Source organism: Mauremys reevesii, linkage group 24 (assembly GCF_016161935.1).
Source record: "Mauremys reevesii isolate NIE-2019 linkage group 24, ASM1616193v1, whole genome shotgun sequence".
Lineage (NCBI taxonomy): Eukaryota > Metazoa > Chordata > Testudines > Geoemydidae > Mauremys > Mauremys reevesii.
The window spans coordinates 13853458-13865809 of NC_052646.1; the positions used below are offsets into that span (position 1 = coordinate 13853458).

The window sequence follows — 12352 nt, forward strand, 5'->3', positions numbered from 1 at the left end:
TTCCTGATCACTTTCCCCTCCTTTAAGTGGTTCAGAATTGATTCCTTGAGGACCTGTTCCATGATTTTTCCAGGGACTGAGGTGAGACTGACTGGCCTGTAGTTCCCTGGATCTTCCTTCTTCCCTTTTTTAAACATGGGCACTACATTAGCTTTTTTCCAGTCATCCGGGATCTCCCCCGATCGCCATGATTTTTCAAAGATAATGGCCAATGGCTCTGCAATCACATCCACCAACTCTTTTAGCATCCTCGGATGCAGTGCATCCGGCCCCATGGACTTGTGCTTGTCCAGCTTTTCTAAATAGTCCTGAACCACTTCTTTCTCCACAGAGGGCTGGTCACCTCCTCCCCATGCTGTGCTGCCCAGTGCAGCAGTCTGGGATCTGACCTTGTTTGTGAAGACAGAGGTAAAAAAAAGCATTGAGTACATTAGCTTTTTCCACATCATCTGTCACTAGGTTGCCTCCCCCATTCAATAAGGGGCCCACACTTTCCTTGACCACCTTCTTGTTGCTAACATACCTGAAGAAACCCTTCTTGTTACTCTTAACATCTCTTGCTAGTTGCAACTCTAAGTGTGATTTGGCCTTCCTGATTTCACTCCTGCATGCCTGAGCAATATTTTTATATTCCTCCCTCGTCATTTGTTCGATCTTCCACTTCTTGTAAGCTTCTTTTTTGTATTTAAGATCAGCAACGATTTCACTGTTAAGCCAAGCTGGTCGCCTGCCATATTTACTATTCTTTCTACTCATTGGGATGGTTTGTTCCTGCAATCTCAATAAGGATTCTTTAAAATACAGCCAGCTCTCCTGGACTCCTTTCCCCCTCATGTTATTCTCCCAGGGGATCCTGCCCATCGGTTCCCTGAGTGAGTCAAAGTCTGCTTTTCTGAAGTCCAGGGTCCATATTCTGCTGCTCTCCTTTCTTCCTTGTGTCAGGATCCTGAACTCGACCATCTCATGGTCACTGCCTCCCAGGTTCCCATCCACTTTTGCTTTCCCTATTAATTCTTCCCTGTTTGTGAGCAGCAGGTCAAGAAGAGCTCTGCCCCTAGTTGGTTCCTCCAGCACTTGCACCAAGAAATTGTCCCCTATGCTTTCTAAAATCTTCCTGGATTGTCTGTGCACTGCTGTATTGCTCTCCCAGCAGATATCGGGGTGATTGAAATCCCCTTTGAGAACCATGGGAGGAGGTCGGCAAAAGCCAGGAGTAAACCAAAAACTGCAGTTTTCTTGACACTGAATGTTTCTGAGATTTTTCTCCCAGCAAAAGTTTCCATTTTTTTGACATTTTTGTCCTAATTTTTGTTTCCAAAGATCAAATAGTTTTGAGGCAGCAGGAAAATGCCATTTTCCAGTCAGCTGTACTCTTAATATCCGATCAGGATTGCACATTTTGTGGGCCCCCAAGACAGTGGAGCATATAGTGGCTCCATACAGTCCCAGGCCAGAAGGGGTCAGTGTGATGCACTCCTCTGACCCTCTGTAAAACACGGGCCAGAGACCTTCCCTGAATTAATTCCTGTTTGAGCTAGAGCGGATCAATTAACAAAGCATCCCATCTTGGTTTAAAAAGTGCCAGTGATGGATCCATCAGAATCCACCATGACTTTGGTGAGTTGTTCCAATGGTTAAATACTGTTAAAAATTAATGCCTCATTTTCTGTCTGAATTTGTGTAGCTTCGACTCCCAAACACTGGAGCTTGTGAGACTTCTTTCTGCTAGATTGCAAAGCCCATTATCAAATATTTCTTCCCCGTGTGGGGTACGGGGAAGCTCATCTGAACTGCATCATGGTTGTTGGAGCTGCCAATCCCTGGTCCTACAATCTTGTTCTTTCAGTTTCTGCTCCAATACTTCTCCAACTTGGATCCCTCCCTTCATTTGGCTCCGTGTCCATTTCCACATAACATGTTCATTACCTTTTCTCCAATCAGCATTAAGCCTTTGTCTATGTAACCAGTACAACACACATACGCAAGCGTCAGTTTACACAGGTTTTGCTGTTTATACGATTTCCTTGTCATTTGTGTTTTCATGTCATCCTGACCTCCTTTTTCCCAGTAAAAGGGACTTTTACAATTTCATGTTTGTCATACTTCTCCTGTTACCTTGGACAGAGGCCTTGGGCTAAGTGTTACCGCAGCCATAATTATAAATTATATCTGTAGCCATCATTATAAAGTATTAAACTATGACTAACAAAGCTCTTCATTTTACTATTTAATAATTCTTCAGTGTTAAATTTCAATTTGGTAATTCAATGTGTATGTATTGTTGTAACCGTGCTACTACAGACAAGGCGCTGACAAGTCATAGCAACAAAGCCAGTTCATTACTGGGCAGCCGTTGGAAGCTTCAAACGAAGTTAAAAGTCTATAAAGCTGCCTAACTTGTGAGCTGGGTGTGAGTCCTGGACCTGCTCTGTTAAACTGCTAGATGAGTTCCATTTACAACACCTGTGTGCCATGCACTGCATCGCACCGCCGGGTAAAATTACCAGTAACGAGGTTCTGGAACATAGTCACTCCACAGGGATTAAAACACGCTTATCCCATCGCCAGGGCAGGATTACGGTTATGAGAGGCCTAAGGCTAATGGGAGGGAAGGGCCTAAGTATGAATGACATATTGAAAAAAAATTATGCAGTTATCAAACGTTTCTCACACACATATTTACAAATTATTTATTTATGTAAAATTAACAAGTTTCTTCTACTCTCACAACACTCAATTCTCCAAACAGATACTTCTGAGTGAGAGGTAGCAGAAGGATGCTACGCTGTCCTTCTCTTAGGCCTCCTTCCTCCTAGATAGTGCAGTGCTCCTCTGTCTGAGGACGAACACTGCAACATCCCCCAGCCTGCTCACCTCTTTCAGCCTTGTGCTTCTACCCTCAGCTCTCCCCTGGCACAGTGCAGGGCCAAGCCCTGACGGTGTTTCCCTCAAGCTGTGGCCTCTACACCACACACCCTGTCTCACTCTGACTTGGGAGGCAGCCAGCTTTTATTATGTAAAAGGAAACCACTCAGGTGTAAAACCCACTGGAGTAGAGGAAGTAGTAGTGGGGAAATGACATGGGGTGGCATTGTATTTTAGGCTGTCTTGCTCTGAAAGCTGCCTCCCAGTGTTGCATTGGCTGAGGACAATGAATTACAGTTTTCACATTGAACCCAAAAATAGTTGTGGGATGATACCTAGTTTGTGTAGTTAATCTCCAGTGATTCACCACATCAGGCGATTCTGTCACCAAGTTTTTCCACAGTTAGAATCATAGAATAGAATCAAAGGACTGGAAGGGGCCCCGAGAGGTCATCTAGTCCAGTCCCCTGCACTCATGGCAGGACTAAGCATTATCTGTTCCAGACTGTGTGATCAGCAGCTCTGACATGAGGTTTTGTAAGCATGAGTTCTGTGTGCACCAGCCCCCTACAGTTTGCATTTGTTTGGTTTAAACTTTCTGTAAGAAAAAGGTAACAGCTTAGGGTGACCAGACAGCAAGTGTGAAAAATCGGGAGGGGGTAGGGTGTAATAGGAGCCTATATAAGAAAAAGACCCAAAAGTCGGGACTGTCCCTATAACATCGGGACATCTGGTCACCCTAGCTAGAAGGGACACAGATCTTTAGATAGTTGCCCAGTCATAATATTTAGAATTTCTGTACTATGTTAGCTCTTCAAAAATCATTGTACAAACAATCTAAAGCCTTTCAGCTTTTGAATGACTAGGAGTTGACAAAACAGAGCTATTCCCTGTTGTGTTCTCTGCCCCCCTTAACAAAAAGACTTCACTGAAAATCAGCATCTTAAAAGAACAATTAAGAATCTTTCAAAAGAACAGTCCAACCATGGCTGCTGTAGTGACACCCTAGTTACATCAGGTCTGGTGTTTGTTTAAGGCTGGTGTTCCTGTTTCATGTGCATGTGTAAATCAAGCAGACCTTGCTTTGTTGGTTTTTTTTTTTTCTTTTTTTCCTTTAAGTGCTCAGAGTTTAGGGGAGGAACGTGAATGAAAAAGCGGAGGCGACCAAAATCTATTCTTGTGCAAAAATCTGTTCTCCCTGAAGTCAATAAGGCTACACAGGTGTAACTGTCAGCAGGAACAGCAAAGAATCCTGTGGCACCTTATAGACTAACAGACGTTTTGCAGCATGAGCTTTCGTGGGTGAATACCCACAGGAATTGGCCTGTGTTCTCATTCCCTTCTTGAATCACATTCCAGGCTTAACCAACATCTTCCGCTTGGGAAAGAGGTGAGTTTGAGTTGGGGCAGAAAAATGAGGCCTAACTTCAGGTTTATTTAGTTTAAGTTTTTGGAATGAAACTCAAAAGAAATCAAATGTGAGGTACTTCTATGATGGCTGAACAGCTAGAGAACCAGCAAATGGACAGAACCGGCCTTTAGCCTATCCAGCCAGTGTTTCTATCATAGCCTGCTAAGAAGTGGATTTAAAATCCTTGCAGGAGATGGGAGGGAGAAACCTTCAACATTGTGTGTTGAGCTTCTTCCAGTGCTTTTGCAAGCCCTTAAAAGTACAAAGATGTGTTGGCCTGTGGAACTAGGCTGAGCATAAGGAAAGAACTCGGTTGCTTGTGCGTCCCAGTACAGAAAAACACATCAAAGGAAAACATTGGATTTCTTTGATTTTTAGTACAGTTCAATGCAGTATTGAACACAGTGCATCATAACTCTGAAGCCCCTCGCTGGAAGGTTCTGTAAAAGTTAAAGGACTGGTATCCAGAATGGGACGTTTAGTTTTGTTTTTCCTACAAATGTGTGGGAATTCGTTCCTTATACATGGGAGGGGCAATCGTTCTGGCTGGAGCTGGATAGAGTGTGTGCAGCTTCTGTGCAAGCTTCCCTCCTATTGCCTCCCCCGCCCCCGGCAGGCAGGGCCGTCCTTAGCCATAGGCAGAACAGGCAGTCGCCTAGGGCACCACTAGGTCTGGGGGCACCGCTCTGCCCGGCCTGGCCCGGACAGACGGGAAGCAGTGGAGCATGTAAGAGCAGGGCTGCTAGGTCCTAGAGAGAGCCGAATGCAGCACAGTCTGAGGGAGGGGATTGGCTGCTGGGGTCTCTGGGGAGGGGTCGGGGAAGATCCTGGAGTGTCACAGTTAAATACAAGGTAGAACAGATTGTTTAGCATAAATTAACACTTATTTCAAGGGACCATTCAAGGTTAAGTGGCCTGTTAACACCCCTCCAGTCCTGGGGAGTGGGAAGTTGGAGGGGAGGGGGTGAGCAAGTTACAGATTGTTGTAATAAGCCATAAATCCAGTGTCTCTGTTTGGTCCATGATTTTCAGTGTCTAGCAGAGCTATGAATTTAAGCTCCCAAGATCACCTTCTGAAGGTGTTGTGCAGGTTTCCTTTGAGGGTGGGGACAGAGAGGTCAGATGTGGAGCGATGGCTTTCTGGAGTCTTCGCCCAGGCAGGGCCATCCCTACCCATACACAAAGTACGCAGCTGCATAGGGCACCAGGAGAGTTGGGGCACCCAGTTTCCTGGTGCCCTACACAGCTGCGTGCTGCTCCAGCCCCTGCTCTGCCTCTTCCCCATGGCCCCCGCCCCTGCGCCGCCCCAGCCCTGCCTCTTCCCCCCCCCCACACACTCCACCCCTGCCCCGAGCCCACGCCCTGGCTCCACCCCACCCTGCCCCTTCCTGCCCCTGCTCCGCCCCAGCCCGGCCCCCACTCCACCCCTTCCCCAAAGCCCTTGCCCTGCTCCACCCCATTCCCGCCCCTGCCCCACCCCCACTGCAGCCCTTCCCCTGAGGATTGCCGCAGGGGTCGGGTGCCCTGCACTCACCAGGTGGCAGTAAATGGAGGAGCAACCCGGCCCCAGGCCCTCCACACTGCCGGCTCCCAGCTGCGCCTCCGGTGAGTGCTGGGGAGCAGTTCCCCCCTTCCCCAAAGTCCAGGAGCCAGGGGAGCAGAGCAGAGTGGGCTGGGGCCAAGTCGCTCCACTTCCTCCGTGAGTGCGGAGTCGGGCCTGCCCTGCACTCGCCAGGCGGCAGGAAGTGGAGTGACCCAGCCCCAGTCCACTCTGCTCCGCCAGCTCAGGCTGGGGGGAGGTTCCCCTTTACCCCCAAGCCTGCGCCTGGCCCCCTGTGGAGGCCTGGGGCCAGCTTCTCCCCCTCCCCCTCCTGCACGGAGACCTGGGGCCCCAAACAGCCCCTCCGTGGGGGTCTGTGTAGGGCACCAAAATGGCTAGGGACGGCCCTGTGCCCAGGGGTGCTTGGGTATTTTGTCTTTTATCATTTTTCTGTGTGCGTTCATTGGAGAGCGCGGTGATGGTCTGGTTTCACCCACACAGCTGTTGTTAGGGCATTTAGTGCCCTGGATGAAGTACCCCACATGTTGTGATAGGTGTGTGTAGGATGGGACTTATGTGAGGGGGGGAAGGGGTGAAAGGTGTGTTGTGGAGGGTGTTGATCATTGTAGCAGTGGGGATATATCTGCAGGTTTTACATCTGTTGTCCTGGCAGGGTCTGGTGCTGCTTTGAGCTCGTGTGTCCAGCTCAGTGGGGAGCTTGCTTCTGAGGATGAGCTTGGCGACGCTGGGGGGCTGTTTGAAGGCCAGAAGAAGGGGTTCAGGGAAGATTTCTTTTAGGATGGGGTCTCCATCAAGTGTGGGATGTAATTGTTTGATGATGATACCCTGTATGGGTTCCAGTGTGGGGTGGTAGGTGATAACTAGGGATGTGCAGTGGGAGGTGGTTTTATTTCTGTATTGAAGCAGGTTTTCTTGGTGTATCTGGTGGCCCATTCCAGGATGAAATCTACTAAGCAATTACAGAACTAGGTGGGTGGAGGGAACCTAGCGCTGGGATGGCAGGGGGCTGTGGGTCAGGATCGAGGGGCACTAGCAAAATTGTGGGGGGATTAGCCCAGGGCTGGGATAGCAGGAGGCTCTGCAATGGGATTGAGGGGCATTAGCAATGGGGGTCCCAGTGGCCTGGAAGGAGCAGGACTCTTTGCAGGGTAGGTTAAAATGATAGTGTGATGTGGATTATGCCATCACGTTTTCCTTTGGTCTGAGGGTACAAGTTGACCCTCTTTCAGGGTATAGGAAGGAATTTCTATCTTGGGACAACATGGGCAGCTCACCTCTTGCTCTGAATCGTTCCACACTGGCCCTGTCAGAGGCCTGATACCGAGCTAGATGGGCCCACAGGTCTGTTATGGCACAGCAAGGGGCACATTGGGTAGATGAGCCCATTGATCCACAGTGGCAGGGATGGGGCAGGCGGGCCAGGCTGAGATTCAGCTGTGGAAAAAACCAACCAAACAGTGATAAAAGTTTGTAAACACATTTATTCCGTTATCCCCAAATCAGCAGGTCTGGCTGGAAACGGACAACAAAAAAGCAGCATTTCAACCATTGAGGGTAGAATTTGTAAAGGAGCTGCATGTCCCCACACCTGGTTGTGCTGGGTGCGTAATATTATTTCGGGCAAAAGTGGACACAAGAACAAAGGGATATAAACTGGCCATCAGCAAGTTAGGCTTGAAATTAGACGAAGGTGTCTAACCATCCGAAGAAAGAAGTTCTGGAGCAGCCTCCTAAGGGGAGCAGTGGGGGCAAAAAAACAAACTGGCTTCAAGACTGAGCTTGATAAGTTTATGGAGGGGATGGTGTGATGTGTATGGCCCATGCTCGACTGCTAATAGCAAATATCCCCAATGGCCGACGATGGGACACTACACGGGGAGGGCTCTGAGTGACTACAGAGGATTCTTTCCCTGGTGTCTGGCTGGTGGGTCTTGCCAACATGCTCAGAGTCTAACCCAGGGGTGGGCAAACTTTTTGGCCCAAGGGCCACATCTGGGAATAAAAATTGTATGGCAGGCTATGAATACCTACAAAATTGGGTTTCGGGTGTGGACGGGGGTGAGGGCTCTGGTTGGGGGTGCGGGATCCGGGGTGGGACTAGAAATGAGGAGTTCAGGGTGTGGGAGGGGGCTCCAGGCTGGGGTGGAGGGTGGGGTGCAGGGGATGGTCTCTGGGGAGTGCTGGGGATGAGGAGTTTGGGGTGTAGGAGGGTGCTCCGGGCTGGGCCCGAGGGGTTCAGAGGGTGGATCAGGGCTGGGGGTTAGGGTTCGGGCATGGGGAGAGGCTCAGGGGTGCAGACTCAGGGCGGAGCTTACCTCAGGCAGCTCCCGGAAGCAGCGGCATGTCCCTTCTCTGGCTTCTACACTGAGGTGCAGCCAGGTGGCTGTGCACGCTGTCCCATCTGCAGGCACTGCCCCTGCAGCTCCCATTGGTTGCAGTTCCCGGCCAATGGGAGATGCAAGGGCAGTGCTTGGGGCGGGGGCAGTGTGCAGAGCAGAGCATCCTGGCTACCCCTACACATAGGAGCCAGCGATGGGGCCATGCCACTGCTTCTGGGAGTTGCATGGAGCAGTCCCTGACCCTGCTCCCCGGCTGGAGTGCCAGAGTGGGGCAAGCCCCAGATCCTGCTTCCCAGCGGGAGCTTAAGGGCCAGATTAAAATGGCTGGTGGGTTGGATCTGGCTGGTGGGCCACAGTCTAACTGATCATCATATTTAGAGTCAGGAAGGAATTTGTCCCCCGGTCAGATTGGCAGAGACCCTGGGTTTTTTTGGCCTTCCTCTGCAGCATGGGGCACAGGTCACTTGCTGGTTTGAATTAAATAGAGTAAATGATAGATTCTTTGTAACTGGAAGTTTTTAAAACATCATTTGAGGACATCAGTAACTCAGCCAGAGGTTATAGGTCTGTTGCAGGAGTTGGTGGATGAGATTCTGTGGCTTGTGAGGTGCAGATCAGACTAGATGATCATGATGGTTCCTTCTGGCCTTAAAGTCTGTGAGCCTAATAGAGATGGGCAAATAATTTGATTTTTTTGGTTCATTTACAATTTTGAAAAGTTGGGGGGGGGGGAAACTGTTCCAGGCTGGACCAAAAATTCAACTTTTCATCATTTTTGGCTCATTGAAAAGTTGAACAAAAATTATTTGGGGTTCAAATGAACCATTTCATTTAAATTTTGACCACTTCAAAATGTTTTGGGATTTTTAAAAAATAAAATAAAAGGAAATTTTAAAATTGAAACCTTTTATTTCGAAAACATCAAGACAAAGCCTCCTTTTTTCCCCCTTACATTTTTTCTTAATGTGCAATTTGGCAAAAATCAACCCAAATTTGTGGAACATTTTGGTGTCATCAATTCTGCAGTTTTGTCCAAAAAATTTCAACCAGCTCTAGTGCCTAATTCCTTTGGATGCTTTTGATAATTCAATATTTGTTAAGGTGCGGCTTGATAAAGCCCCGGCTGGGATGATTTAGTTGGGAATTGGTCCTGCTTTGAGCAGGGGGTTGGACTAGATACCTCCTGAGGTCCCTTCCAACCCTGATATTCTGTGATTCTAACCCTATAGCTAGCTCTATACAATGCATGTTTGCGTCTGTGTGTGTGCGCGCGTGCGTGTGTGTGTGTGTGTTTAGGCTGAGATATCCAAAGCTGGGAAAGTGGTGCACCCAGTTCCCTCACACAGCTCTGTACACATCAGCCCAGGGTTTCAGCCACACGCATGGCCCGGTGAGTCCCAGCTGCCTCCAGCACTCTGTGTAGTGGGAATTCCTGGGCCAAACCCACGCTGGCGCCGTCTAATGTGCAGGGACCAACGGAGCTCCCAGGTCAGCTCACACGATGTTAGAAGCGTGGCTAGAAGAGAAAACACGGCCGGGCATGAGCTGGGACGGATGCCCTGGCTGTCTCCTTGTAACAGAGCCCCTGTGTACGTCCTCCTGGGACTCTCTTGGCCGCCTAGACCGCTCTGCTTCTCCCCACGCCCCTGAGCTGGCTCTTCCTACCCAGCTCGCCCGAGGAAGGGGAGGCAAGATTCTGGCACTGCTTCCCCTCCCATCCCCAGGACTCGGCACCAGTTTTGTCCAGTTTGGGAGGCAGACAATCCCAGTTCCCTGAATAGATGGTGCTGGCTGGCCTGGCCCTGCCCTCTCCCCGTTTCTGAACTCCCAGGTGCCATGTTCTTCTGCCCCCAGTAACCCTACACCCAATCCCCGTGACCAGCTGCCCCCTTAGCACTGGTGCCATCTTGCTTCACAGCCACCCCTCCTCCCTCGCCCCCAGTCTCCCGTTTCATGTGGGGAGCTGCTGAGAGTGGCCACTCCCTCCACCACTCAAATCCCGCAGCTCAGCCCCACTGACACATAGATGGGGTAGCTCCACCCCTTGTGGGAGGGGCCTGGCTTGGAATGGGAAGGGAAACTCCACCCACAAGGGAGCAGGGCTCAGTTTGTGGACAGGGCCAGGCCCTGCTAGGTTGTGTGTGTGTGAGGGGCTATAGGGCTGAAGGGGCAGCAGCCCCTATCAGATGACACCCCCCCCCCCCCGCCAAAGCTGAGCCTTTTCACTTCCTGCAGGATGGGGGAGGAGAGTGCTGTTTGTGACATTTGCTGAGAGACCAGGCTCTGATTGGCTGCCCTTCCCCAGTGAGGCAGAAACATGGGGGGAAAAGGCAGCCAGTCAGGTGGGGGGGGCGGCACGTGGTTTTCCCACCGCTCTGGAGAAGGGTGTGAAACCCAGAGTCAACAGGGAACAAGCCATCGGGTTGGCTGCTCTGGGTATGACCGTGCCTCCATTTCCCCCTTAGTATAACTGGGATAATACCCTTCTCACTGCCACATTCTGGTGGTATATGTTTACATTACAGGAGAGTGGGCTGAGCGACTGGCTATAGATCTACCTATATCACACACAAAAGCTACCCTAAAAGAGCAGTAAGGTTGTTAAGTCACTTGGTCAAAACTTAGGAAATGCCACAGTTAAAGTGGCCCTGTAAAAACTTAATTCAGCCCCCTTTTGCATATGCATTATTGTGATACAGTCTTTTATTCTCCACTCGGGCAGAGAGGCATCTGGTGGGTTAGAGCAGGGGAGCTGGGAGCCAAGACTCGTGGGTTCTATCCCTGGCTTTGTGGGAGGAGTGGTGTCTAATGGTTAAAGTAGGGTGGTGGTGGCGGAGGCTAGGAGTCAGGACTCCCAGTTCCCACCTCTGTGGGAGGAATCATGTTTAGCAGGGGGAGCTAGGAATCTTGGCCCTGGGACAGAAGTGGGCTGTAGCAGTTGGAACGAGAGAGGTTGGGGTTCTGTTCCACTTCATTTCTGTGCCTCAGTTTCACACACTGTAAAACTAGGATGATACTACTTACCCTTCTTGTTGCAGCAATCTGAAGATAGATGCATTTACATTATATGCTAGGCTGGTGGCGCCATCTATGGTTAAGATTTCCCAACAAGACCCTATTTTCAGTTGCTTATAACTTTGCCAGACTTCAACTGTTCAGGCTGAAATTTCCCATGCTGGGCCTCTGCCTCAGGTTGTTTTGTTTTTGAAAGGTACCCTGAGGCACAACAACTAATTAAGGAACAATACCTTGTTTTGCCCATGTTAAAAAAAAATCTTTCCACAGTCTCTTTGAGAAGCTCTAGCACCTCCACGTTTTGGAGCAAAGACTTAAACTTAGGGAGACAGCCACCCTGAGGTCAGGGAGGTGCCTTTTGCCACCACTGTGAAAAAAACTTAACTTCAGCAAATTATAAGCATTTTAAAAATCTCAGTTTGCACATGCTCAGTAGAGACTTTGAGTTTTACAACTATTCCATCCTCACTGAGCATGCTCCAGCCTCTCCTCACACCCCCTACATATGATCAGACTGCACATGCACCAACCCCACAGAGCGACTGAGCATGGTCCAGCCCAAGCCTGCTGGAGCTGACCAGCACTTTTCCTTCAACTGTTCCTCCCAGCAGCTAGGTGCGAAATGGAGAACACTGTGTCTCCTGTGCTTTCTGTGGTCCCCCTCCTGGTTTCCAGCATGGAGGAGAAAGACATAGCAAGAGGGGAGCAGAGCTGGGCACAGTAAGAAGGGAGAAGAGATTCAGGGGTGGGGAATGGGTCAGGCTCAGGGGCAACCTTAATTCAGCCCCCTTGTGACTTTGCATTATGATACAACAGGGCTGGCAACCTTTCAGAAGTGGTGTGCCAAGTCTTCATTTATTCACTCTAATTTAAGGTTTCGTGTGCCAGTCATACATTTTAATGTTTTTAGAAGATCTCTTTCTATAAGTCTCTAATATATAACTAAATTATTGTTGTATGTAAAGTAAATAAGGTTTTTAAAATGTTTAAGAAACTTCATTTTAAATTAACTTAAAATGCAGAATCCCCCTGGACCGGTGGCCAGGACCCGGGTAGTGTGAGTGCCACTGAAAATCAGCTCGTGTGCCACCTTCGGCGCACGTGCCATAGGTTGCCTACCCCTGTGATACAACCTTAAATGCAGTGGTCTCCAAACTTTTC

The 12352-nt window shown here is 49.4% G+C and overlaps 1 protein-coding gene across 2 annotated transcripts in view; it reads right to left on the reverse strand.

Annotated features, from left to right (window-relative positions):
- Positions 1-9115: 9115 nt before the first annotated feature.
- Positions 9116-12352, reverse strand: part of LOC120390195 (IgGFc-binding protein-like) — a 30041-nt gene continuing 26804 nt past the window's right edge. For both annotated transcript variants that reach the window (XM_039512612.1, XM_039512613.1), the window contains one exon: positions 9116-9692. In XM_039512612.1, the coding sequence (XP_039368546.1) occupies positions 9671-9692 (22 nt within the window). In that variant the 3' untranslated portion in view covers positions 9116-9670. The remainder of the gene's footprint in view (positions 9693-12352) is intronic.